General features: G+C 60.0%; 2 protein-coding genes across 2 annotated transcripts; one reads left to right on the forward strand and one right to left on the reverse strand.

The window, feature by feature from the left end:
• Positions 1-2,585: 2,585 nt before the first annotated feature.
• On the forward strand, positions 2,586-22,568 carry ARHGEF11 (Rho guanine nucleotide exchange factor 11; the record flags this gene model as incomplete). The annotated part of the gene is made up of 40 exons (XM_085319508.1): positions 2,586-2,715; positions 4,124-4,222; positions 5,514-5,563; positions 5,677-5,734; positions 6,183-6,358; positions 6,511-6,582; positions 6,954-7,073; positions 7,524-7,578; positions 7,674-7,750; positions 8,312-8,449; positions 8,619-8,693; positions 9,016-9,117; positions 9,627-9,725; positions 10,405-10,447; positions 11,013-11,109; positions 11,253-11,375; positions 11,708-11,731; positions 12,210-12,354; positions 12,736-12,829; positions 13,385-13,414; positions 13,902-14,031; positions 14,202-14,381; positions 14,608-14,655; positions 15,242-15,429; positions 15,551-15,697; positions 16,217-16,296; positions 16,429-16,554; positions 16,664-16,781; positions 17,179-17,357; positions 17,448-17,523; positions 17,818-17,985; positions 18,271-18,358; positions 18,496-18,597; positions 18,691-18,773; positions 18,879-19,121; positions 19,220-19,537; positions 20,283-20,375; positions 20,847-21,106; positions 21,213-21,399; positions 21,511-22,568. Coding segments are annotated over 40 exons (4,671 nt in total), but the record flags the coding sequence as incomplete, so codon positions are not given.
• Positions 22,569-22,606: 38 nt separating this feature from the next.
• LRRC71 (leucine rich repeat containing 71) lies at positions 22,607-27,128 on the reverse strand. Its single transcript, XM_085319510.1, has 15 exons — positions 26,989-27,128; positions 26,677-26,793; positions 26,298-26,447; positions 25,765-25,840; positions 25,474-25,548; positions 25,101-25,169; positions 24,795-24,954; positions 24,578-24,661; positions 24,405-24,491; positions 23,915-24,019; positions 23,531-23,633; positions 23,358-23,446; positions 23,175-23,301; positions 22,834-22,952; positions 22,607-22,748 (listed from the first exon to the last, which is right to left on the reverse strand). The coding sequence occupies exons 1-15, from the start codon at positions 27,086-27,088 to the stop codon at positions 22,632-22,634; spliced, it is 1,578 nt and encodes a 525-aa protein (XP_085175636.1). The 5' UTR covers positions 27,089-27,128; the 3' UTR covers positions 22,607-22,631.
• Positions 27,129-27,175: the final 47 nt, after the last annotated feature.

Below are 27,175 nucleotides of genomic sequence, written 5' to 3' on the forward strand. Positions count from 1 at the left end.
ATGTAATTCTGCTTTTGGACGAAGTTTTTGACTGTTATAGTTGTCAACGTAAGAGAAAGGGGAAAGATTTGAAGCYGGGAGGAGGGTTAACCAGCCTCGTGTGCTAGAAAGTGGATAGAAACTGCAGTCGTGGGTACCCAGGGCCCTCCGACGCGGCCGGAGGGGGGGTGTGTAGGCAGGGAGGAGAATGCTGATCCGATGGAACCGGCTCTAATTACCCTCCGTGCCTCTGGATCGCCTGTAATTGTGGTTTCGGGGAGCCGTTGCGTCTTGGAAATGGGCTACGGCAGCAGAGCGCTGGGGTTTGTGCTGTTGCAGCCTCCGAGTTTCCGCCCCGCAGGGCGGTGGAGCGGCCTTGGGAGATCCTGCTGCTCAGCCCTGCTGCGTGGTGTCGGCTCCGTAGCGCAGTCCGCGGTGCCAGCGCAGGGGAGCTCGCGGCGAACGCGGCGTTTCACCGAGTGCCGGAGCACGGTGTGACGAGGTGGGAGGCTGTTGCTTCTTTACTGCTTGTGTTTAGCCTGGGACTGCTTTAACCACTTCTGTGGCTTCCCTCGTTGTCCTGAAATAAGCCCGGTTTGGCTTCGCTGTGGAGTTCATCTGATGCACACGCAGGCTTGCGTGCACACACACACACACATGCACACACAGACACTGGGCTTGTGCACACACACACACACACACGGTTTGGCTTCGCTGTGGAGTTCATCTGATGCACACGCAGGCTTGCGTGCACACACACACACACATGCACGCACGCACACGTTAAAGAAGTGCATATACCATGGGTCCAGCCCGCCCTGACCGGGCCTTGCTACAAATCCCTCCTGCCTCCGCGGTGGGGCTTGGCCTCGGCCTTGCTGGAAGTCCTGCCCCGAGTCCTGCAAACGCCACGAGGTTGYGCAGCGAGGGGGAAGGCAGCGAGGGCGCAGGGAGGTGGTGGCGGGCCCCGACGCGCTGCCTGGCCCCTTCCCCGCGGGGTGCGGGCGCACCATCGCTGTCGCCGGGTCGTGTGCTCCGCGTCTGTCTCTTGATCTGTTTGTCTCCTCTTCTGCTCTCCCCTCCCCTGCAACGCTGTCCTCGGGGCCTTGCGCCATCTCTCACCTGTCTTTGGTGTCGGTTTTGTGTCCTCCCTCCTTGGCAGCAGACCAGGCAGTAAAAGGCAGCCTCACCTGCCCAGGTAAGAGGGCTTGGGGAAGGGGCTGGCGCTCGTGCTCTCATGCTGCACCCTCGCTTCATCACAGTCTTGGGGGCTTTAAGGCAAAGGCCAGCTGGTATTTTTATCAGATATGCTGGGAAAACCTTACTTTTTCTCTCTTTTGTTGCTTTTGTGACCCTCCCGCTCGGCTCCTGCCCTGGAGCAGCAAGGGTCTGGCTGGTCTGGATGGGAGGAGGAGGGMTAGGACAGTGGCCAAGGAGGACATCTCGCCGCTGGGGTCCTGCTTCCAGGACGGCGTCAGAGCAGGGAGCCCGAGTGGCTTGGGTAAAGGATGCAGGTGGGAGGCCCTGCTCCGGGGTCCTCTTTTCTGGGATAGTGCCGGATTGGAGGACCAGCAGAGTCAGGTCGTCTGAGGAGGGGTAAGGGAGCAGGGCCGCTTGGCTCTGGGGTGCTGTTTTCAGTGTAGCCCTGGCTAGGTGGCAAAGAACAAGTATGAGGCTTGTCTTTGGTGCAGGTGACTCGAAATCCAGCTCGAGTGTGGTTTCCTCGGGCCATAACTCGAGTTAGCACATGTCATCTCCTGCCAGCACACCGAGCTTACGTGGGTACTGTGACTTGGCAGAGCAGCCACAGGCAAGGATCGACAACGCCGCAGCGCAGGCGCTGTCTCCTTTAAGTGGTGTTTGCAGTGATGGCTGCCCGACGGCTGGGGTTTGCTTTGACTTCTCCAGGCTCCATTAGCTGGAGAAGAAACGCTGGGGCTAAAAAGAGCTATTGAGATGAGCCCCCTCCCTTCCTACCCCAGGGAGAAGCAGTCCGTCCAGCACAGCAGCTAGGGGATGTGCTGCGTGCTTCCCATGCACAAAAAGCCGCAGCCAGCTTGTCAGCCCAGCGTCCAGAGCCTCGCTGCAGGACTGGCGAGGATAGGGGAGAGGGGAGGAATATAAAATAACTGTCCTTTGTCTGTCTGTCTTTCTCTCATCCATCCTTCGCTGCTTCGTGTTCTGTTCTTCCATCAGCCCCATTGCAGCCTGGTAAGCCCCGGCGCCGAACGCCCATGCTGTGTGTGCGCGTTGCATGACGCATTTCTCTCCTGCCTGTCACGTTCGCTGTTCTCTCCAAACCCTGCTCATTCTGTGCAGCCCCGACCGGCTCCTCCCTTCGAGCGTCCTCCCAGACGTGCGTGAGACCTCAGGCCCTGGCCCCGAGCCTGGGGTCTTCCAGGCTCTCCTTGGAGCTCTGGATCAAGGCTGGCAGGGGGATGAAGGGAGAAGCATTTTCCCCGGGCAGCCGGGGGCCAGGCAGCAGTAGCCAGTGCAGGCTGCCGTGGCTTTCCAGCCGCTGCCGAGCAGCTCTGCGTGTTTGTCCTTCCTGAGCAAGAGCGAGAGCCGAGTCCCCGGCGGGGGCTGGAGGATGACTCCCTCACTTGTTCTCCTGCCTGACATTTCTTCGCTTCATCCCCCACAGGTTAAGCAGCCTGTCTTCCCTGGGCGATTCGTCTTCAGAACGGAGGTCTCCTGGGCACCACCGCCAACCCTCTGACTCCACCGAAACCACAGGTAGATTTTTCCTTCCCCCTYCTCCACTTCTGCTGTGCTGGAGGATGTGGCCGGTGCCATGCGAGTAGCTGTATGCGCAGGGGCGTTAATGGCTGTACAGCGTCGTCCTTGCAGTGTCCTCCTGGGGTGGGACAGAGCTCTTCTGCCCCATTTACAGCAGGGAAGCCAAGGAGCAGAGCGGCGATGTGAGCTGGCCAAGGCCGGCGCTGTGTGGGGAGCACGGGACCCTTTCTGGGCTGGCCCGTGAGTGGCCTAGCAGCAAGGGAGCGGGGCTGCAAAGGTGCCCACGGCCAGAGGCTCTTCTCAGGGCAGATGTCTGTGCTTAGCTGAAGCCCTGTTTTCAGAGGGGATGTAGCCAAGGTGTTCAGAGGGGATGTAGCAAAGGTGCTGAGCCTACAGGAGGCATTTGGCAGGTATTCAGCATTGCTCGCTGTGGGCTCTTGTCAGCCCCCAGGGCCCAGATAGAGAGGGGGGACACTTAGGACAACACCCAGAGCTTGCCAACAGCCCCTGAGCACTGCAGCGTGCAGAAACGTCCCCGCTGGGCTGGGGGAAGACCAGCAGTTGTGATGGCCCAACCAGCTGCGTGGATGAGGGAACTAGATCACCGTGGGGGGGCATGGGTCGTGTGCTTAATGCAAGGTTGCTTTCTTGGTAGGCCCTTGGTTTCCACAAGTAGAAGGTTGCAGCTTTCTTTACAACAGGTGTGTTTGGAGGCTAAAAGCCTGGGAGGCAGAAGGAGCTCCCTCGCTGCAGCCCTGAGACAAGGGAGGCTGCAGGAGGTTGGGTTGCTCAGAGAAAAACAACTCAGCCAGAGTTCAGTAGTTACTAATACAGTGTAGCCAGAAGTGATGACCATTCTGTTCTTGGGAGATTTGGGGTCTGACTCTGCYTCTTGCCATGTTCCCTTTACATCATTTGGGCAGCATAAAGAGCCCTTAGTGTGAGGATGAATTAACCATGCCCCTCGTTTTGCCAGAGCAGCGTGGAAGCAGCCCAAGAGCTCTGGCAAGTCTTGCCGCAGAGGTTAGCAAGTGAGTGACCCAGCTGCTTGCAGAGCCTCAGCCGGCATCCCAAGCACGTGTCCCCTCCCGAGCCGCTCTGAGAGCAGTGCCCAGTGCAAACCTGTGGCTCTGAGTGTGATTTTTGGGGGAGGCTATGGAGCAGAATGCCGAAAATCACGTGGGTGTTCTCTGCACACTGTCTCACGCTCCATGTGCTTCGGGGATGGAGAGCCAGCTTTCCTGCCAAAGCATAGYTGACTTCTCAAGGGCTGTGCACCCCTTCTCTGGCTGTGGAGAACGGGCAGGAGCGGCAGCCCCAGGAACCAGAAGCCAGGACAAATTGGTCCAGGCCAAGCTGGCGCTTGCTCAGAGCCTCACTTGCTTTCCTTCCTCTRCTTCCTCAGGTCTGGTCCAGCGCTGTGTCATCATTCAGAAGGACCAGCATGGCTTTGGCTTCACAGTCAGCGGGGACCGCATCGTCCTCGTGCAGTCTGTGCGGCCAGGTGAGCAGGAACTGGACCCTCACGGCCTCTGCGGCCTCTCCTCGTCTGCTTAGGGCCACGTCCCTCAGGGGCTGTGGAAATGTGGGAGAAAGGGGATTTTCTTCCAGCTGCTGGCTTGACGTCTTTCTTCTGAACAGGACAGCGGAGCACGCGGTTGGTGGGGGGAGGAAGGAGGCGATGGGGTGAGCTTGTTCAGATTGCCCCTGTGGGGTGGCGTTGCTCCCCACACTGTGGGGAAGCTCTCCAGGCAGCGACAGGTTAACCGCTGCGCTCTCCCGGTGTGGTTATATAATCCAGGGAGCTGCTGACTGTGGGTGGGTGGGGAATTCCCTTTTGTAGCCCTCAGTAAACACAGATTCAGCAGCGCTCTGCTCTTGGCGCGGTGCTGCGGGAGACGCTGCCGGTTTTGCTGTATAATGACTTTGCGGGGTGGCAGAGCTTGGAGCAGCAATTAAAATAGACAATGAACTGCTTATTTTACAGCGGATGTTCCAGCCTCCTCCCCTTCCCCCCCCTCTAGCCCAAAAGCCAGGAAAAATGAGAATATAGGAAAGGGAAAATGCTGYGAGTTTCAAGGGCAGGTTAACGCTGGAATTCCTCTCTCCTGCAGCAGGAGCTGCTGGGAGAGACCCCTGCGTCGGCCCCTGTCGCCCCGGGGGACCCCTGGGCGTGCGGGTCTGGCTGGGGGCACAGAGCTGGGGGCTGAGGCCCCCTGGGTCCCATTCCCTGCGGTGCTGCTGTCTGTGTGGTCAGTGGCACGTGTTCACACCCACCTCGCCCCAGTGCGAATGACCACCCTGGGTGCCGGACAGCAGGGAGTCCTGCCCCCCCTTCTCCCTTCAGCTGCCAATAATGAGACTATTAAAGCTGAAGGAATCTGAACAATCCAGTGTACTTTCCACTCTCAGAGCTCTCTGCCATGTCTTAGGCTCTCGGCTTGGATTGAACCTAATGGAAACATTTCCTCTTGGGTTTGGCTTTAGGAAAAGAGAATTTTTCATGGATTTCAACYTCATCGGTTTTGTTAAAGAGTAGGCAGGGGGAGAAAAGGCAAAATAACACTGCTCTTCCGGGGCCCTGCTTTTACATTTGGATGCAGGCACATGGTRGCCTCTTACTGCTTGTAGATGTGCAGGAGTCATCGGGGATGGTGGGATAATGGGTTGGGGCCCTTCATCCTCCATGATTTGGAAAATGCTGTTAAGGAAGTGCTGGGTCTTATTCTGTGGGCAGAAGAGGGCTTATCCATATTCACTGTGGGCTAAAAAATGGTCTGCCTCTTACGTTGCAGGAGGAGCAGCCATGAGAGCAGGGGTGCAAGAGGGGGACCGGATCGTCAAGGTGAGCACCCAGAGCCATCGCCTTCAGGCTTTCCCAGCACGTCTCGGGTCTCTGCTCAGGACAGCGTACTCTGCTGCACATGCCTGTCTGATGCTCTCTTTCTCTTCTCCCAGGTGAACGGCACGATGGTGACAAACAGTTCTCATCTCGAAGTGGTGAAGTTAATCAAATGTGAGTATGGCTGGGGGAGCTGTCACTGCTCCGAGGCCAGCCTGACGCCTCGTGATCTTAGATGACTGGCAGTCCCGGTCTTTCCCTGCCCGGCTGCTCTGCCCAGCCATCCCAGTGGCTCTCCTTCTCAGGGCAGCATGCCTGAGCTGCTGCACGGGCTCTTTATCCCTCACTGTGAGGCGGGGAGGAGGTGGTGCAGGCGTATAGGAGCACGTTTCCATTAGATGATTAGGGAGATTAGTGGGAGCCACTGGAGGGCAAAGCGCCGGGGAGGCTGGGGCCAGGCTGAGCAGCACGCGCCCAGCCTGCTCAGCAGACGTTGTCGTGGAGAAAACTCAGCCCTCGCTGCRTTGCTCAGCAGCCTGCCTGCACCTCCTGCACCCACTAGACAGTGAATAATGGAAATCTTTCTCTCCYTCCCTTTCCTACTCCTTGAATTTTTCTCCAGCTGGTGCCTACGTCGCTCTGACCCTCCTGGGTTCTCCCCCGCCCTCGGTGGGGCTCTCTAATTCTCAGCAAGATGTGAGCATGGCAGGGGCTCCCCACATCACCCCGACATGTCCCCCGCCGCCTCCCCCACCGCCGCTACCTCCGCAGCGCATCACCGGCCCCAAACCCTTGCAGGTAACAAACTGTGTGGTGCTCCCACGTGACAGGCACGTGTGGCTTGTCCTRCCTGAGCTGCTGCCCTGCTGTGACCCTCCATGCCGCCCTACATGGGAGGGAAGAGGAGKATGAAACTCAGTCTGTCTCTTCATRTCCATCCTAATTTCCAGGACCCTGAAGTTCAAAAACACGCAACACAGATTCTCCGGAACATGCTGCGGCAGGAGGAGGCAGAGTTACAGGTATGATGGAGTTGCCAGCTCTTCTGCTTGGGGCAGCCCTTGGGCTGGTTATTCCCTTCTCTGAGCTCTTAGCACTGAGAGCAGCTCATCCCACCTTCCTGCCAGGCGGGACTGACACCCTCCTGCTAGTACTAGAGACCTGACTGGTGCCTGAGATGTATAATATTTGGGGGGCAGATGTTGTCATTGCTCGCTGACCCTTGTGGAGCCCTTGGGGCACATGGATGGCCCGTTCATGCACACACATCAGCAGTTCTGCAGCCAAGYGCTCACGAGCTGTGCTGGGTGTTGCTGCCCCTTTCCTGGGAGATGGCAGGCAGACTTACTGGGATGGAGCTGCCTTAAGGGTCGTTTCTCATCTCTCCGCTCAGCGCTTCTACGAGGTATACAGCCGAAATCCTGCCACCGTAGTGGAGGAGCAGATCGAAGGCGCACGCCGGCGGGTCAGCCAGCTGCAGCTCAAAATCCGACAGGAGACYGGTGGCTCTGTGGTATGTGAAATGCCTTGGAGTTGCACAGGGAATTACCAGAGTTACTGCTGGTTCAGTTGTCCTGCCACCCTCTGGGTTGGAGCTTGGACTGGATCTAGCCACAGTGAGGTGATCCTGAGGTGACTCTTGTCACCTGGCCAAGAAAACCCTCTGAATGCAGTGGGAGCTGCATGCTGTGGGGCCCATCTAGCCTTGAGTGTGGGTGCTGCGAGCACAGGTGGGATGCAGCAAGCTCAGCAAGGCAGTGTGGCTGCCYGAGTTGCCTGCGCTTGGCTTGGGTGAACCATCTCTCAGTGGGGTCCAGTCAGSAGAAGGAGCTGCTCCTGGTCTCCAGAACCCACTGCAATTCGTGGAAGCAGCTGTGGGCTGGCCTGTCCCTTGCTCTGTGCCTRGGTGTCCCCACCTGTTGGGTAACATCCCACTGCTCCAACGCATGTCCTTGTGTTCCAGGATTTGGGGCGGCTGAGTGGTGACGCTGGCCTGGCCAATTCCAGGGCAACAGAAGGTGAGTTTTGGTGGTGTTTTGCACCTTTCCCACTCTCCAATACATACRGGCTCTCCTGCCTGTTTCCACATGGTTCAGTTTGTTCTCTGTGGCAGGACGCCTCTCTCTGGACTCCCAGGATGGTGACAGTGGCTTGGAGTCTGGCACAGAGCGGTTCCCCTCCGTGAGCGAGGTAAGAGCAGGGTAATTGCTGCAGAGGGCAGCCCAACTCTACTTCTGCAGGCCCTGGGAGAGAGAATAAAAGTATAATTTAAAACTGTCCAGATCTAGTCTGAGGTGGATGGAAACTGCAGCAAGGGCAGGTGTAGGGATCTGTGCATCCTGGCCTCATAGCCCTGTTAGGAGTTGAGGACATAAATTTGCGATTCTAATTGTTTATTTACCTTCTTAAGAAGCTGAATTTCTCATAATATAGTCATGGCTCTGAATTTCCTTAGTCTGACATGGTTGCATCAGTCCTGAAGCCTTAAGTTCCTCGTTTGTGTTCCTAATGCTAAAGCTCATCTTAGCAAAGAGCAGCATTTCCAATAGACCTTAAGGGTTTGTGTGGTTTCCAAGTTCTTTGGACTCTTTCAGAGTCTTTCCTTTTATGGTCTGTGACCTGGAAAAGGCTCTAGAGACAGCCCTGGGCGTCTCTCACTGGTGGATGAGAGGTGTTCCTGACCCAGGTGCTAGCGTGGAGGCTGGCCGGCCCCATGCTGCCTCCCCTGATGCCTGTCGTGTTCCTGAGCAGATCTCTTTGAACCGCAACTCCGTTCTCTCCGACCACGGTCTGGACAGCCCGCGTACCTCCCCCATCATCACCTCCCGAATGTGCCAGCACCATCGCCGGCAGGGCTCCGACACCGCTTTCGCCCCCTCTGCCGAGCAGGTGGGTTGGGGATGGGACAGCAGAGCGCCCAGGCCGTGCCATCGGAGGGGCCGCGGGCTGGGGTCTCACTGCTGGGAGGGGAAGTCTGACAGTGCTCGACCCCCAGCAGTGACCCAGAGTTGCTCAAAGCCATTGCTGGGATCCTAGCTGTCTCTCCTGTCTCCTGCAGGGACTAGACCGCACAGCTCGGCCCCTCATCATTGGGCCAGAGGAGGATTACGACCCGGGATATTTCAATAACGAGGTAACAGCTTCCAAGATATTCTTGGCTTTTGTCCCRTATCTGTAGGGGCAGTTCCTGCATATTCGAAGGGGTTTTCCTGATAACAGCCAGTGCTGCAGCCAGCCTGGCTGCCGACCCAGCTGTATAGGGGATGTCCAAGGTCGGGCTGGTTGTGCTGGTTTGAGGGAGGTGGCCACCAAGCGTGCTCTGCTGCAATGAGGAAAGGGATAAAGGAGCTGGAGATCTACCCTAGTGATGAGCTGTGGGGTGGACCTGCTCCTGAGGGGTTAATTCCTTTCCTTCCTAACTAGCTTGTCCTCCTTTGTGTCTCTTCTCTGCCTAGTGTGACTCCCTCTTCCAAGACCTAGGGAAGCTGAAATCCCGGCCAGCGCATCTAGGCGTCTTCTTACGCTACATCTTCTCCCAGGCAGATCCCAGTCCCTTGGTAAGCAAAGTGCCTGGCACTGATGGCACCAAGGCACCAAGGACAGGGGAAATCCAGATGGGCTGGCATATTTGATACCTTCTCCTTTTCCCTGGGGGCTCTAGGGTGGTGTGTGTTTATTGGGTACCTTCACAAAGCGCAGGCTCCATCCTGGGCTCTGCCGTGCTCTACAGCCCCTGTGCAGCGCTCTCGAGATGCTGCGTGAGGCTGAAGTAGCTGCCCGTGTGCGGCCTGATCTGTGTGTTGGCCTGCTGTACGCAGGTTGCCTACCAGTGGTTTCCACAGCTGTGTGTGCACGTGAGAGGGAAATACAGTGTAGGATTTCACTTCCTCCCCTTCCTCTCCTAGACATGGCATGGGTGAGGGTACTGCCCTTGCCGAGGTCCCTGTGATCATTTCCTGTTTCATGTTGCTACGGCCACTGCTCTATTAAGTATTTCTCCTTCCTGCTTCTTAATCTTCCCCCTTTTTATCCCCTGCCCATCTTCTCTGTTCTCCCCTCCTTGCAGCTGTTCTACTTATGCACGGACGTTTGCCAGCAGACGACCACAAAGGATTCCCGCATCTTGGGGAAGGAAATCTGGAACATCTTCTTGGACAGGAACGCGGTAAGGGCAGGAGTTCACCTGCATCTTGGTTGTGAACCTGCATAGGAGTCCTTGCTCCTGTGGGAGACGGGAGGTGAATCAGCTGGARGGCCAACCGCTGTTGCATTTCCAAGTAGCTTCTCTGCATGAGGATTCCTTTTTAATAGCGTATTTTTGCCATTGACCGTTGCTGTGATGCCGCTAGTTGCACCAAGATGTGTTAGTACTTCACTGATGCAAGTAACTGCACTTGCATAATGAGTGTACCCAAGCGTTGCACAACTGCGGCTGTCTCCGTGCCTGGCAGCTCACTGCAGGCAGGAGAGGAGGCTCCTGGATGTGGGGGTGATGGCTTCAGGCTCTTCCATAGCACTCCTACGGCCTCTTGGCCAGTGCTTCCTTGGAGGGAGCAGGTTTCAATTATACTGCTCAGCAAGGGTTTGTGTATTGGGGGCTGAGTTAGTGGGGTGTTTTGATCAGTGTGTGAGGTTCCTGTTTTCTCGCCTCTGGCTGCAAAAGTTGCCAAGTAGCGATGGTGCAGGAGYGTGGGGCACCCTCTCTAAGCAGCTCTCCTCTGCGCTGGTTTGAGTGTGGCTCCAGCACGTGCACCGTATCCACAGCTCCTTCCAGCCATCATGTTGTTCTGCAGTGAAAACGAACTGATGCTGAATTGCGCTTTTGTTCTGTCTTTCCTCTCCAGCCTCTCAGAGTGAAAGTGTCTGAACAGCTTCTGACTGAAATCGGTGAGTGAGGATGTGACTCTGCCAGAGCCCAGGCAGTAYGTAACAGTCTGCCACAAGACTCTGTCTGCGTGCCAGCACTGCTGACATCTTCASCTTGAATAAGAACTGTTCATTAGGATGCCAAAGGACTTCTTCAGGGCTTTCCTGAAAGTGGTCTAACATCTAAGAGAGGTCAGGCAGCCCACCCYTCTCTGCTCTTCAGCATATTACCCTGATAGAGAGGGAATGTGTTTAGAATCGGGACTCCTTGGTCCTTTCCCAGCTCTGTCCCTGTCGTCCTGCAGAAGTCTCTTTCTGGGAGGTCTCTCCTTTACTAGGAGAAGATGTCTTAAGTCTTCATATGCAGAATGGGAGACAGAGATAGTTGCTGCCTCGGGCAGCTAAAACTCCAGCTAGCAAACAGTGAGGAGCCGAGCCSTGGGGGAGGGAAGGCTAACAGAGGCTACTGAGATCTCCCCGCCTGCCCTACTCTGCCTGAGGACCTGGGGCTGCCAGAAGATCTTCTGCTCCCTTCCTCACAAGCCGAGCCTAGTTGGTGACACTGGCTCTCTTCTCGTGTCCCTAGAGACTCGCCTGCGGTACGGGGATGATGTCCGAGTTGCTCTCCTTGAAGCTCAGGAGATGGTGATGCCTGAGATACAGGAGCAGATCCAGGACTACAGGTAACAGAGCGGCTGAGGCACCCCATAGAGCTGRACCTGCTCCTCTTTGCACTGCTGACCACGTGGGGTTCCTCTCACCTGCRAGGGACCGGTGCCCGAGTGGCCATGGCTCATGGCCCTGACCCATGTCCGCTTCTCTGCAGGACAAAGCGCACCATGGGCCTGGGGAGCCTGTATGGGGAGAAYGACCTCTTGGACCTGGACGGGGACCCTCAGAAGGAGCGCCAAGTGGCCGAGAAGCAGCTGGCCCAGCTGGGCGACATTCTGTGAGTGCCAGGCTGTGGCATAGGGAGCTCCTCTCTCCCTGGATTTCGGGGCTGGGACATCGGGGGCGGGTGGGGGGGAGGCACGGGATCAGCTCAGCTTGTTGATCCTACTGCCTCCCAGGCTCCACAGATTTACCTTTAAAGTCTGGAGGGAGAGCTTGGTGCCAGCATTCGGGGTGATGGCATTTGGGGCAGAGGAGAGGGCATTTGCAGGAGGCTTGGAGGGAGGGAGGGCAGGCTACACCCTGCCTGGGATAGCTTCTCCTGGGGACTGAGCACAGGAGCCCGTTGCAAACAAGCTCTTCTTTTATTCCCCATCTGTTTCTGTCTAGGTCAAAATATGAAGAGGACAGGAGGTGAGTAGCTCCTGGGGCACCGCAGTTGTGTGTCCAGATGTAACTGCAATACAGATGTTAGCTGGGGAGACACCAGGGGGCCCAGGAGGAGTTGCAGGAGCATCCCCTTCCCATGCTGGAGCGCAGCATCCCCGCTCAGTGCCAGACGTATCCTCGTCAACTGTCAGGGTGGCCTTGGGGAGAGAGCAGGGTGACCACTTATCTCAGGGTCTTGGTGCCCTGGGTATAGCCCCCTCCTGTCCCCCTGCTGCTCCAGCTTGCCTTCTCAAGCTTTCTTGYCTTTCTTTCTTTCTTTCTCCCTCCTTCCTCTCACTTGCCATGTGTCCCTACCCAGGCATCTTCTCGTTCCTGGGATCACATGGACCTTCTGTCACTCTGCAGCCCCATGGGATGTCCTGGCTGCTTTCTTTGCTGCCTCCGCCGTATGGTGTCCTGTCCTGGTGTTTGATCTCCTGCCTCAYACTCTCCTCTCTTCCAGCTCCCCCATGGCCTTTGCCCTCAGCACGTATATGAACCACACAGGCATCCGCAGCCGGGAGCCCCGCTTGGCCAGCACCAGCGAGAAGGCCCAATCCCTCCCGGACAAGGACAAGTGGCTTCCCTTCTTCCCAAAGACCAAGAAGGTGGGTGGGTTGCTGGCAGGTGTTCCTCTGCCCTGGGACCAGGGTGTTGCCATTCTCTGCCCTAGCTCCTCTGAGACAGCCTAGGGGTTTGCAGAGATTCCCTGCTCCATTGCGCCTTGAACAGTCTCTTAGCACTAGGGTGAAACTGTGGTGCCTGCTCCCACCTGGTAATAATCCACAGTAGCGCAGGGGAGGGGATATCAGAGGAGTCGGGCAGGATGGAGGGAGAGCTGGTGAGCTCCATCCCTTCCCCGTGCRATCAGTGCCACTGTTCCTGCAGTGTTAAGCCAGTGCCCTGAGGGTTGGGGTTACCCTCAGAGCCCCTGTGGTGTCCACGTTGTAACACATGGTTTTATCAGTGCTCCGCATGTGTCCCAACAGAGCAGTAGCACAAAGAAGGACAAGGATGCCATGGAAGACAAGAAGCGCAACCCCATCCTCAAGTACATTGGGAAGCCCAAAATCTCCCAGAGCAGTGAGTATTGGGACCTGCTGTGATGGTGCATCCTCCAGCCTCCCACGCTACTTGGAGGAGATCTGCAGCCTAGTGCATGCACAGGGCAGTTGAGCAGCCTTTAGCACCTGTCGGACTCCCCTTATCTGCGGGCAGGCTCAGCTGGCTGAGAAATGCCACTTCCCCCACGCTTCTCATCGGCCACCTGTACTCGTTCTCCAGTGTTCACTGGAAACCTGTTGCCTCCCAACTGTTCATGCTCCCAAACGACTCTGAGGGGAGTTGGGGGGAGCTGAGCTTAGCTCTCCCCAAAAACTCCTCCTACATAACCCTCCTGCGGGCTTACATGCTGCTTTCTATATTTTAAAAGTGTTGCAACCCAGGAGCTCCTGGGGTGGACTGAGGTGGTGGAGAGTGCGTACACGTGTGTGTGCGTGTACACGTGGGTGTGCACATTCCTTTCGCTCCCCTTCCGCTTTGAGTTCTCATGGCATTAGCTTACATGTTCCCTCTTTGGCTCCTTTGTTGTTGAAATGCAGGATTGATTTGACATCTCATTTTTGTTTTTCCTTTCAGCATTTCATGTCCCTTTGTCCCCTGTTGAAGGTAAAAGGCCTCTTCTTTTATTTGCCATTCACCTCATGTGCTTAGTTTTGTTTTATCCTCCACCCCGAGGTACTCTGTGTTGTTGCATCGCGTGTTGGGGTGGGYTTGGAAGGACACAGCTGGGCCAGCTGCAGCCAGTGCGTGTGCTGCGGTGTCTGGGCAAAGGGCTCCTCTCGACGGCAGGTTGTTTCAGTCCCATGCTTGGGTGTCCAGGCACAAGCACCTGCTTGGCATATCCTTCCAAGAAAGGTGGCAGACGGCCTTGAGGAAACCCCACTTCATAACTGATAGTAACGCTGCTAGCGCCTTCGCTTCCTGCAGCTCCAGCTGGATGGTGCTTCGAGGGGGAGATGGCCGAGGTTGCAGCGCTGCGGGGTGGGAGGCAATGCAAGTGTGTCCTCCTCCTCCAGCTCCTGCTCCGGCTTAGCACAGCGCTGGCCAGCGGAGCCTGGATCTCACCAGGGTTGCTTTGTTGCCTTCGTCCCAGCAGTCAAACCTGGCAATGTGAGAAACATTATCCAGCACTTTGAGAACAACCAGCATTACGAGACTCAGGAGCCTGGCACGCAGCGTCTCTCCACCGGCAGCTTCCCTGAGGACTTGCTGGAGTCAGACAGGTAGGCAGGAGGGGGCAGGCCTGGAGGAGGCGTGCAGCCTGTGCTCTCGATGGACTTGCAGCAGCTTCTGGCTGAGGTCCTAGGTCTGCAGGCACATGCACATCGTTGCTCGTCTCTCTGGGCTAAGCCTGACGGTTCTTGGCTTTGTCTCCCTGCCTTGCCTGCTGCAGTTCCCGGTCGGAAGTCAAGCTGGGCCGCTCGGAGAGCTTGAAAGGCCGGGAGGAGATGAAGAAATCTCGGAAAGCAGAAAACGTGCCTCGGTCCCGCAGCGATGTGGACATGGATGCCGCAGCTGAGGCCACGAGGCTTCATCAGTCAGCGTCGTCTTCCGCTTCCAGCCTGTCCACAAGGTGAGAGCTGCTGACCAAGCCCCAAGCTGGGTATAAAGGACCTTCAAAAGGGAGCTTGGCTCCTTTGGTGTCTGCCTTACCTGGGGTCCAAAAGCTGAACCCCTTGGGCTGAATTGCTGCTTCTCAGGAAGGCTGTTGATAAGCCTGTTAGTCCACAGGAGCAGTGGAGGGAGGAGTGGGCAGTCTCTCCTCTGGGCACAAGGGTGACTCTCAGTTCCCTCCCCAGGTCGCTGGAAAATCCTACTCCCCCGTACACGCCGAAGATGGGACGCAGGTGAGTGGCCCAGCCTCTGCCTCTCCCATCCGTACACCACCACGCAGCCAAGCCCTGGGCTGGCTGGGATCTTTGGGGCTTGCTGCTTTGCTACAGAGGAGAAGGGCCACTGGAGTGGGGCATGCAGCCTGCCCATGGCACGGCCCATGGCTGTGCTCTTGCTGTGGGGGTCATGGGGGCTCCTTCCATTTATATCTTCCTAGCTTTTCCCTTCCCATAACTGGGCTTTGACGTAACACAAGGGGAGGTGATTGCCAGGGCTGCCGGAGCTGTCTCCGGGAGGGAGTCCCTCTGGCTTGAAGCAGTTCTGCTGTTTAATAGTAGCTCTCCATCCTCCTAGGGCTAGGGGGCATCTCTGTTCCCTTGTGTCTCACACAGGAGCTTAATGGACCTATATAGATGTCTGCTGGGGGACCTAGTCTTTTAGCTCAAGAGTCAGAGGCTTGTACTTCTTGTGCTGAAGGTCCCGGGTTCAAGCCCAAGTAGGGCCCAGGTAGATATTGGCTGTATTGGGAGCACTGTGGGGTGGGCTCACTGGATCCATGTGACTGCAGAGTACTCCCACCTCCACCTTTTATCCTCCCAGGAGCATCGAGTCACCCAACCTGGGTTTCGGCGTCGAYCCCTTCCTTCCTCACCTCTTGGAGGATGACCAAGGCCAGCTCTCAGACCTCGAACCAGAGCTGGACTCTCAGAACTGGCAGCACATGGTCAGCCGGGAGGTGGTGGCCAACCTGCCGCAGAAGGAGATCGACCGCCAGGAGGTGATAAATGGTAAGGGGCACGGACAGTGTCTCCTGCCTCCAGCGGAGATAGCAGGCATCCTGGCAGGATGCACAGCGGAACAACGGAACTCCCTTGGAGACTTGTCTACCCCTGCCTGCCTTTTGCACAGAGCTTTTTGCCACGGAAGGGTCTCATCTCCGGATCCTCAGAGTCCTGGACCTCCTCTTCTACCAGCGAATGAAAAAGGAGAGCTTACTATCCCGGGAAGAGCTGGCACTCCTCTTCCCCAACCTTCCTGATGTGATAGAAATCCACAGTAAGCCTCTTCCTTCCCTCCTTGGGYTTCCTTCCCTGGAAATCCTCCCTCTGCAGCAGGGCTACAGGGTGGTCCATGCAGTCCGTGGCTGCCCCTGGGTTCCTACACAGTGACCAGCCATTTGAATCATCCCTGCCAACAGCTTCATACTGTCTTGTTGCTCTGGCTTCCTGTTTTCCTCTCCTGGGAGCTCTCCAGAGTCTGGCTTTTCTAGGATCTGCCAATGCCTGTGTCTGTGATGACCAGTTTGTAGGAGACCTTTGCATGGTGCACTTCTAGGACAGGCATTGGTGTCACGTTCTTTGACACATTGCTTCTGTGACAGCAATAATTGAAGCCTAGCCTGACTCACAGCCCCTTTTCCCTGGATCCATGTTGGAGAGCCAAGAAAGACCTTACCCTTTAGGCAGGCAACTCAGCATGTGGCTGTTTGCACATCCAGTGTGTAGGTGAAAGCTGGGTGGCCCTCATACCCCATTAAACATGTCCTTTTTGTCTCTCTCAAATCCTCTTGTTCAGATTCTCTCTCTGAATCCATGAAGAAGCTCCGGGAAGAAGGACCAATCATCAAAGAAATTGGGGATCTCATGCTGTCTCGGGTAAGGCGGGACAGCTGCCCAGAGGGAAGAAGGTGAAAGAACCCCCMGAGGCATCTTCTCGTGCCTCTGGGAGGAGATGAGCCATGTGTTTGGGGTGACTGCTTGAGCCTGGTCCTCCCCTGCTCCTCCTAGTTTGATGGCCTGGCCAAAGAGGAAATCCAGCAAGTCGCTGCTGACTTCTGTTCTTACCAATCCATTGCCCTGGAGCTGATCAAAACCAAGCAGCGCAAGGAGAGCCGTTTCCAGATCTTCATGCAGGTTTGTCCCTCTCTTAGGCAGCACTTCTGAACTGTTCCTCACACCAGAGCTCTCCTGGCTTCCCCTGATCTCACCTCAGGGCCTTTGCCCTCTCTTCCTTCCTCTCTAGGAAGCAGAAAGCAACCCGCAGTGCAGGCGCCTGCAACTCAAGGACCTGATCATCTCAGAAATGCAGCGCCTGACCAAGTACCCACTGCTGCTGGAGAATATCCTCAAGCATACCGAGGGTAGGAGCCAGGAGGTGCTCAGGAGGTCGCCTTGGCCTGCTCCCAGGAGTCCCCAGTCATGCTTATCCTGCTTAGCAATGTGCTCCCGTCTCAAGTGCATCCTCTGAATAGCAGAAAGCAATTGCTTTCTAATGCAGGACTCATGCCTCCTCCCTCTTCCTCTAGGGTAAAATCTCAGGGCTATTGAGAGGTTATGTTGTGTTTCCAGCAGAAAGAGCTGTGCTGGGTGGGTGCTGGAGAGGGAAATCTCCCTCTTGTCTGCAGAGAGCTCTGGGATGGAGGCTTTTTGTGCCTGGGATGCAGCTGTGAGGATGGGAACCTGTTGCAGCTGGAGAGGGACCCACCTCCTTCAGGTCCTGCTGCCTCCTGACCCACGCTCTGCTCTCTCCTGTCCCAGCGGGCACCTCGGAGCACGACAAGCTGTGCCGAGCCCGGGACCAGTGTCGGGACATCCTCAAATACGTTAATGAGGCGGTGAAGCGAGCAGAGAATCGGCACCGGCTGGAGGGCTATCAGAAGCGCCTGGATGCCACCTCACTGGAGAGGACCAACAACCCCTTGGCTGCTGAATTCAAGGTAGCACCAACTCCCAGGCAGTGGTTGGGGGCCAGCAAGGGCCTGCCCTGCCCTGGCGTGTGCTCACTGTTGCCCTCCCAACTCCTGCAGAGCCTTGACCTCACCTCCCGACGCATGATCCACGAAGGGCCACTCACCTGGCGCATCAGCAAGGACAAGACTGTGGGTATGAACCTTCCTTCAAGTGAGAGAGCCGGGGAGACCTCCTTCTGCAGCCTCAGCATCCACTGGGATCTGGGTCTTTGACCCCAGCCCCAGCAGCTGAACTGAGGGCATGGCATTATGGGGACATCCTGTGCCCTTCTTTGCCAACCAGGGCTGGGGCAGCATGCTGGTGGGGCCTCCTTGCTGCCAGAAGTGAGCTTCTGCCTGCCTGCGCTGAGGTTGTGACCATGTCCCTAAATCCTGAGAACGCTTCCTGGGACTGAGCCTCCCCTCTCTGTCTCCTCTCCCACCCCAGATCTGCACGTGCTGCTCCTCGAAGACCTCTTGGTGCTGTTGCAGAAGCAAGACGAGAAGCTGGTGCTGAAATGCCACAGCAAGACAGCACTGGGCTCCTCAGACAACAAGCAGACCTTCAGCCCTGTCCTCAAGCTCAACTCAGTGCTCATCCGCTCTGTGGCAACAGGTAGTGGGGGAAACCAGACAGGGCCAACAGGGCTGGAGCCAGTGGGGAGGGGATCTGGCCTCCCTCAGCATCCCCAGCTGCCTGAGAGCGCTGGGCTGGGCTGGACAGGCCCACCACGTAATTTGCAGGGAGGCAAGAGCTGGGAAATGTCCTCTGTCACTTCAGCCTGTCCTCCAGTCATGGCTGATCACAGCCAAGCTGGTCCAGCCACGCTGGGGGATTGAGGTAAAGCACTAGCTGTACCCTGACCCTTCCCATCTTCGTCCCTCTGTGTCCCCCACGCAGATAAACGAGCCCTCTTCATTATCTGCACGTCAGAGCTGGGACCCCAAATCTACGAGCTGGTGGCGTTGACGTCCTCCGAGAAAAACACGTAAGGTTTAGCAGGGATGGCAGATCGGCAGGGATGGGGCCGACGTCGAGGGGCAGCGGCAGCGTGTGCCTGGGGAAGGGGCCGTGGCCGGGGTACTGGYCCCCCGGGGAGCTGACGGCGCTCCCTCGGCCGTGCAGGTGGATGGAGCTGCTGGAGGAGGCGGTGCAGAGCGCCATGAGGAATGCCACTTTCCCCCCCAAGCGCAGGACGCCGGAGCCCACCCAAACGGCACCCTCCAGGTGAGCAGCCTGGCCCTGCTGGACCTTAGCCCTGGGCATCCCAGTTGCCTCTATGCCCCTGGCTCCAGCCTAACACATCTCTGGTCTCAGTAGCCTGGTGTTACAAGACCCCAACGTCTCCCCGATCCTGTCACAACGCAACAGCTCCGGAGCAGAGGCAGAAGARAGCTCTTCAGGTGGGCTCCCCTCCCGGCCCTCCTTGCAGCTGGGCCACCTGCACCGTGTCCCCTTCCTGGGAACGGGCCTGGGTGCAGATCTGAGYGCTCCCTTTCTCCCTGCAGCGGACGACAATCCTGCCGAGCTCCTGGGCAAGGAGAAACAGCCGGCGCTGCTGGAGGAGCCGGAGGCTGAGAGCAGCGAGGTGGAGGAGGGGGAGGAAGAGCTGCCGGCAGCTCCCCTGGCTGCYGAGCCCAGCGCGGAGCTGGCTGACGCTCCCCCGGCCGAGCGCCCAGGGCTTGCCATGCGCCTGGCGCTCCCAGGGCCCGTCTTTGCGGAGGGGCTGGCCGAGGCGGCCTTGGAGGATGGTGAGTGCCTCCGGGCTGGCGCCCGGCTCCGGTGCGTTGGCAGGGAGCAGGCGCCAGGGTTGAAGCCCAAACTGCCTCTGTCCCCACCCCGGTCCTAGTGGAGAACCTGCGGCTCCTGATCCTGCGGAGGCTCCTTCCCTGCCGGGACGCGGAGCCTGAGGACGACCTGACGCCCACGCCGTCCGTCATCGGGGGTGCCGGCCAGGCCTGGGACTCAGTGCTCTCCAGCCAGGATTCGGCCTCCCAGGAGCTGCTGACGGAGCCCCTGGGCCAGGCTGGCCCTGCCGAGGACGCGGTGCCCGGCCTAAGCCACGCAGTGGGTGGCAGGACGGAGCCGATGCCGGGAGCGAGCGGGGAGGAGACGGGTCTGGCGGCAGCCACGGAGGAACAGAGCAGCTACAAAGTTGTCCGGAAAGGTAGGGGCTGCTCRGAGCCTGGCTTGGCCGGGCAGGGGYGGGGAGCGCCCGGGCCAGCTCCGGCCAGCGCCTCTGCCCTCGCGTGTGGGGCAGGCTCGCGGGGTGCGGTGGGGAGAGCCCGGATCGGGGCCTGGTTCCCAGGCCGGATGCAACGTCCCTGCTGCCCTGCAGCTCCCACACACTCAGATCTAGCTACACACCCCTGGGCTGCCGTCTCTGGGTGCCACGGTGGGGGGATCCCACAGGCTATCTGTGGGTGCAGGTGCCACGGGACCCCTCTCCTGACCCTAACCTGCCCCTTACAGCGATTTGGTGGATCTCTGCCTGCATGAGCTTTGCTGGTGCTGGGGGCTTGTGCAGGGGCTAAGGGGTGCAGATCACCCCTCTTCTCCCTTTGGCACACCGGGTGCGTGGYGGGGGGCTGCCACGGGTGCTGGTAGTGGGGCCTTGACCAGCGCTGATGGCTGCCRGTGTTGGGGTGCTGGGTGTTAATCCATGCTGGTGACGGGGTCTCGGTGGTGGCAKGCTGATAGGTGCTGTTGTTGGGGTSCCGGTGCTGGGGYGCTGGTGCATGCTGATTTTGGGGTGCTGATAGGTGCTGGTGTTGGGGTCCCGGTGGTGCATGCTGGTGGTGGGGTCCTGATGGTGTGGTGCTGGTGCATGCCGGTGGTGGGGTGCTGCTGGTGGTGGGGCTGGCTCACCCTTTCCSTCTCCTTCCACCCCCTCCTCTTTTGGGGGTGCACAGCCCCGGAAGAGGGTGCTAAGGAGGCCACGCCCTCACCAAGCAGCAGCCAATCAGAAACTGAGCTGCAGGAAGGAGGCGGAGCTAATATAGATGGTAATGAGTCCGTCCRTCCGTCCGTCCSYCCYATTTCCATRAGCCTTGCAGGGAGCTGTGTCCCCGGGTCCCCATGTCCCCAGGAGGGCCGTGTCCCCATTTCCCACCAGGCAGGGGGTGCCCTCATGTCCCCTGTCCCTTGGGGGGGGGTCCGTGTCCCTCAGGAGAACGTGTCCCTGGGGTGGCCACGTCCCTGAGCAGGACGTGACCCCGTGGCCAAGGACCCCGTGGCCAAGGACAGCGAGAGCCTGGTCCCCAGGGCTGATCCGAGCTTTGGGAGGAAGCCACGGCCCAGAGCAACCTGCAAAACAGGTCTGTGGCCGGATGCTCCCAGCCTGCCAGGCCACCGGGATTGGGCAGCCAAAGCCACCCCGCGAGGGCACCAGGCGCCCGCTGGAGCAGGGCGCACGCCGGCGCRGTCCCTGCTCCCGGGCTGCGCCGCGCTGACGCCGCCTCTGCTCCCTGCTCCAGGCAATTACTTCTACGTCAGCATGCCCGCCGGGCCGCCCGAGTCCTGCACCGAGCCCGAGGCCCCCTCGCAGCCCCCCRGCGCCGGCGCGGCCTCTCCGGGCGCCCCGCGGGGCTCCCAGCAGCACGAGTGCGAGGAGCCAGCGTGTCGCAGCGCTGCCGAGGGGCCCCCGGAGCCCCCCACCCCCTCCAGCACCGTCCGCGACGTCGACCTCATCTTCCGCACCATCGAGCAGCTGACGCTGAAGCTCAACAGGCTGAAGGTGAGCTGGGAGCAGGGAGGGAGCCCGGCAAGGCGGCGCTGGGCCGGACCCCGGCCCGGCRTCCACCCGCTCTGACTTTACGCTCGCTCTTCCCGGCGCCGTCCAGGCTGTGGAAACGGCCCATCGCGAGCTGCTGCGGTCGCTGGGGCAGAGCTCGTCGGCGGAGGCCACCCCCGTCGGGGGCTCCGGCGCGGAGGCGGACGAGTGGTCCCAGCAGCCGCCCAGCCCCGGCGGCGACAGCCCGCTGTCCCGCTCCCTGCGGAGCCTGCAGTGCTCTCGGACCAGCGTGCCAGGTAAGCGGCGGCACCGCCAGCCCCCGTGTCCCGCTCGCGGGCTGCTGCCCCGCGCGGCGCCGGGCTCGCCGGCCCCCCCCCCCCCAACCTGTTTCTCCCCGTCTCTTCCAGGCTGCAGGGCCCCCCTCGCGGAGGACCCCGCTCGCGACGCCACCCTTTAGCGGCACTGGAGGGGGTGTGTGTGTGGCGGGGGGGGCGTCTTCCCCCAGATCGCTCGAAGCCAGAGGTGCCTGACGGCCGCTCCGGCCCCCTGCACCGCCGCCCTGGGCCGGGGCTGGCCCGGGCAGGGCTGGCCCGGGCAGGGCAGCGGGAGCCTCGAACCAGACCGCCGTGGGCTTAAACTGGAAGGCGGGAGCAGGCCCGGAGCGCGCAGGGGCGGTGTTCAGCCCTCGCCCCCAACACCCCAACCTCGCGCCCCGCAGAGCAGGCGCCCCCCCCCCAACCCCTCGCATGGCAGCCCCGGCTCGGCCCCCTCCGCCCCCGGCCGCGAGAGCTGGTTCTAGTCTGTATAAATGCACTTTGTTTTGTTCCTCTCCGTGCTGCGGCCCACCCGCCCTCGCCCCCCCCGCTGACTATAAATATGTATGTATGTGCATCCGTCTTGTAAATAACCACCGCATCTCTGTCCCGCTGTTGTAAGAAAAAGGCTGTTACCACTAGCCTGCCCTGCGTGCCGGAGGGCAGCCAGCTCCCCAGCGCTGGCCCTACGCAGCACCCCCGGCCGTGCCCCGTGCCGCTGTCCCCAGCCGGGCGAGGGGAAGGGGGCAGCRGGGAGCAGCCCCTTGGAGTCTCCTTCCTGCTGGAGCCTGCCGCCTGCCCCGGGCTCCGCGCTCCGGCTGCACGGGGACAGCACGCGGCGTACGGCGCGGSGGGGACAGGCAGCCCCGGGGAGAGCTGGCGGCGCTGCTGGCACGGCTGCGCCCTCTCCTCTCCCCACGGAGCCGGGGAAGAGGGAGACGGCTGGGGTGCCTTTCGCCTCTGCCCCCTCCAACCTTTCCTTCGGTGTCTAAAGGCAAGGCCAGCGCTGGGGTGCCTGATATATATATTATATATAATAGAGCCAAGACTGACTGGTTGCTGTTCAATGCTGTATAATCTGTTTTATTTTCTTCCTTTCGATGGTAAAGATTTTTTTTTTAAAGAAAATGCAAGAAGTGAGCTATTCTTCACCTGTAGGTGTGTGTGTGGTTCCTCGAGGGCCAGCCGTGGGCCAGGCCTGGCACAGCCCCGCGCTAAACACCCACGCCCTGCTCCTCCGCCTTGTCCTTGCGTTTGGAGACAGGGTCCCGCAGCTGCATCAGCTCCTGGAGCTGCACAAAGGCCTTGCAGGCAGGAGGGAAGCAGTTCTTCTGCAAGGAAAGGGAGGCACGAGGTGAGGAGAGGCTGGCTCTGCCCGGCAGTGCCACCGGGGCCGGCCACAYGCCCCTCACTCACCTGCAGCGACAGGCGCAGCAGCCCTGGCTTCCCCTTGGCCCCTGCCGACCCCTTTCTCTTCTGCTGCCCCTGCACGACGGCCAGGAAGGCCTGGAGGCCTTGCTCTGTGATGTGGTTGTCTGGGGAGGGAAGGGGCCAGTCGGGGACAGGCGAAGCCTGGGCAGTTCTTGCTCTGCCGCACCCCACCACGATGCGTCGGGCATCGCCGCCTGGGTGCCCGCAGCAGGCGAACAGGGCAGCTGAGTTGAGTCCCGCACGTGTGGGGCTGAGAGCGGCGCTGCTCCGCGAGCCGGGACCTGCCCCRGGCCGCAGGGGCTCCCCCCTCCCCGTCCCTCACTCACGGGCAAGGTTGAGGTTGATGAGCTCCTGGTTTCCGGGCAGGAAGACCTTCCCGTCACGGTGCTCGGCCTGCTCCAGCAGCGGGTTCAGCGTCTCGGCCGGCGCCGGCACCTGGACATACACGGGCCCCTGAGGGAGCATTGGGCTAGGGTAAGGTGGCCCCTGCCGCCCCCAGGGTCCCTCACCTCCATSTCGGTCGTCGGGCTCCGCTTCTCCTTGCTGCTCGGTTTCACGCCCTTGGCGCGTGCGGCTTTCGGGTCCTGCAGGGCAGCGGCTGCGGGGAGGGCAGAGCGGGGAGGGCGCTGAGCCCGGGCCCAGCCCCACCACTCCGTGATGCCCCTGAGGCATCCTCACTCACACTTCTTGGTTTGTTTGATGTCCTCCTTCCGCCCGGACRGGGCGGCCAGGCTGTTGGCCCCGCTGCTGCCGCCTGGCCCCTTCTCCTCCTTGCGCAGCAGCTCCTGCAAGAGCCRAAGGTGCCGACGGAGCACCAGGCGCTGCCTCAAGCCCCGCTGCCCCTCGCACCCYACAGGGAGGGGTATGTAGACACCCAGCACCTCAGCGGTCAACTCCTTGGAAAGGGGGGAACCAAGGCACGTGTAGCCCCTGCCCACCCCCAGCGAAACCAGCGGGTGTGCTCCCTTTCTCTGTGCCGCTGTGCTCTGCCGCCTGCCAGCCCCGAGTCCCCCTTTACGGCTCCCTCTAATCCAGGAGCCCTGCCTTAACCACCCACCCTCCTCACCTTCTTCTTGGCCACAGTTTTGTTCTGCTTGGCTAGTGGCAGCCGGTCCATGGCCATGTTGCTGGACAGGCTCGAGGGATGGTCGATCTTGATCTCGCTGTGCTTCTGGGTTTGAAAGAGGAGGGGGCTCAGAGCAGCAAACAGCACTGGCAGTGCCACGAGAGACCCCAGGGCCCAGGCGGGATAAAATGGCCCGTTTCCTGGATAGTTCCTGGTTACTGCTACAGTTTGCCCAGGGCTGGGAGAGGGAAGGCAGCCACAAACCCCCCACCCCGTCCACCTGAAACGAGGAGGGGGCAGGTCTGCCCTGGCGCTCACCTTGCGGGGCTACGAGAGACCCCAGGGCCCAGGCGGGATAAAATGGCCCGTTTCCTGGATAGTTCCTGGTTACTGCTACAGTTTGCCCAGGGCCAGGAGAGGGAAGGCAGCCACAAACCCCCCACCCCGTCCACCTGAAACGAGGAGGGGGCAGGTCTGCCCTGGCGCTCACCTTGCGGGGCTGTCCCAGGGACTCCTTCAGGAGCAGCCACCTCCTCTCCACCACTTCGGTGTGCGTCAGCGCGAAGGGAGCCAGGACCTGGCGCGGCGCGGCAGCAGGGCCAGCTGTGCGCTCCGGGCTCGTGCGTGGACGGGGGCGGYGAGGCTGGGAGCGGGGGAACTCACCTCCGCGAGTCTGAGGGCCCCGGCGTCTCCGATGTCGTTGTGCGCCAGGGACAGGGAGAGCAGGGAGCGGTTCAAGCGCAAGCCCTGGAGAGCMAAGACAGCGGCAAGGGAAGCCCAGCTCGGCTGGGCTGTTGCTGAGACACAGCGGGTGCAGAGACCCTGTTGATCCTCCCAAACCCTCCCTCRTGTGCAACGCCCAGCCCTCTGGGCTCCTCACCTCCGCAATGTAGCCTGCTCCCACGTCCGAGATGTGGTTGAAGCTGAGGACGAGGGAGACCAGGCTCCGGTTGGAGGACCTGAGCGTGGAAAGGCTCTGTCCGATGAGCTTGGCAGCCGCATCGCCGATGTCGTTGTTGCGCAGCGAGAGGTGGGCCAGCCTGCGGGTCGGATGGTGACAGGCTTCAATCCCCCCCCCCCACAGTTTTGCTCTCCTGCTCCGAAGGGAGCCYTGCAGCAGGCAGGAGTCACCCAGGCCACGTCTGACCCGCCAGGTGCCACGACCCTGCTCAGACRGGGCACTCACGTGCTCTCATTCCCCATCAGCTTGTAGAAGGAGTGCTCAGGCAAGGGGTTCCCCTCCAGGCTAAGCGTCCTGAGGAAGCAAAGCCCTCCAGGTTGCTAACAGCCCCACACCAGCACGCAGCGCCTCAGGCTGAAACGGCTGTGAACAGCCGCATCGGTGYCGTGGGACGGGGCACCGCAGCGGCTCGGGCTGGTAACACGTCCCACGATTAATGATCCAGGCCTTAGCACCCCCATTCTTTCATCCGCTTCCACAACTGTCAAAATACTTAATTAGCTATAGTTGGATAATATTCAGAACTCCGTCCCGAAGCCCAAAAAGGAACCCAGTGGTCAGATCCAGCCTCAGCCCCTGCAGAGCAGCTCCCCCTTACCGAAGGCTGGTGCAGCTCGTCAGGAGAGCAATCAGCGAGGGGAGCAGCAGGTCCGTCAGGCCGACTTTCCAGAGGCTGCCAGAGAYGAGCAATATCAGCCACGGTCTGAACCCACTGGCAGGGAGGGCTCTCAGCCCTCTCCAGAGGGGGAAACTGAGGCACAGAGGGGGCACAACGTGGGAGCAACAGGGCTGGGAATATACACTTCATGCCCTGCTCTGCCCTCCAGCCCTGCCTGGGGGCTCCCGCACTTGAGTTGGACAACAGAGCCGGAGGGGAGCCTGCACTCACTGCACGGCCTGCAGGTTGGCGAGGGTGGGCAGGCACTTGCTCAAGATGCCCAGCATTTTCTCTTCGATTTTCCAACCTGCCAGAGACAGGAGGATCAAAGACACGGTACAGGAACAGGGAAGAGCGCCCTAGTGTGGTCTCTGCCCTCCCAGGAGGCGCAGAAGGCACCGGCACRGCTCTGCAGGGTCTTGCAAGCTCTAACGCTCAGAGGCGCCTCATCCCTTGAAGCCGGTGGCAGCTCTTGATTGCTCATGTGTTGGAACATGAATCATCTTCCAGGAACCTGCTGTTTAAATAGCTCTTGCTGCCCCTGCTGCAACCTGGGCTGCCTCATAATCAGTTAACGTGGCTTGTTGGGGCCTGCTACATAGCAAGAGGACAGAGGCAGGGGTGCAAGAACACTTGCTGCAGCTAGCAAGCCCAACACGCTTTTCAATTTGAAACCGATTCGGCTGCCCGAATCCCCCTGCCTAGTGAGTTAGGGCTTCCTGGGCAGCACAGGGGCGGATTGGGGCACCCAGCTGCAGATTCACCTCGCAGGAAGATCTCACGGACATTCTTGGGGTCATCATGCTCAATCTCCACCTGGATGCAGGGCTGGAAGTAGCTGTACTTGTTCTGGATGCGGGTGAGGCGGGCTTCGATGTCCTTCTTCTCCTTTTTGGCCAGCACTTTGATATCCTCTGCCGATCAGAGGGAAATGGTCACTCGGAGCAGAGAAGGGCACTGCGAGCACCAAGCCCAGGCAAACCCCCAGCTGGTCCTACCACGCCGTCGCACACGGAGCCAAGGGAGGCCAGTGCAAAGGAGCAACGTCTTGGTGGCTGGGGAGCCACCCTCCTCCAGGCATCCTCCAGGCACACAGCTCTTGGCTGCCCCASAGCACCCCCATTTCCCCTGGGTCGCACTCACCGGCGCTGGGGATGCTCGGGGACGGCCGGAGGGTGACTTTGGGGATGCRGGAGAAGCCGGCGCGGGCGCAGAGCTCGTGGAAGTCCTGCTCCAGGAGGCCTGTGCACTGGTACTCCTCTGCGGGCAGGGCAGGACGGGGCAGGGCCGCGAGAGCAGCGCCCGCCGCGGGCTCAGGGCTTCGGCCCCCGGCGCAGGCGGGGGGTCGGGACGCAAAGGGGGGGTCAGCCCKGAGACCCCCCTCGGCAGCCTCCCCTTCCCCAACCCGGCCCCCTGCAGACCCCCTACCCCCTGCCAGGGCCAAGGGGGCATCACCTTCGCCCTGCTCGGCCTTCCTCGCCGCGCTCCTCGCCTCCTCCTCGAGGGCCGCGGCGGCCGCCTTCTCCTTGGCCGCGCGCTCCGCCTTCTTCCTCATGGCCTGGCGGCTCCGAAGGCTGGCGCGGGGGGGCACAGCAGAGTAGGGGGGAGCCTGTGGGAGGTAACGGGGGGATCCCTGGGCTCT

Source organism: Rhea americana, unplaced genomic scaffold (assembly GCF_003343005.1).
Source record: "Rhea americana isolate MKP2758 unplaced genomic scaffold, rheAme1 scaffold_593, whole genome shotgun sequence".
Classification (NCBI taxonomy): domain Eukaryota; kingdom Metazoa; phylum Chordata; class Aves; order Rheiformes; family Rheidae; genus Rhea; species Rhea americana.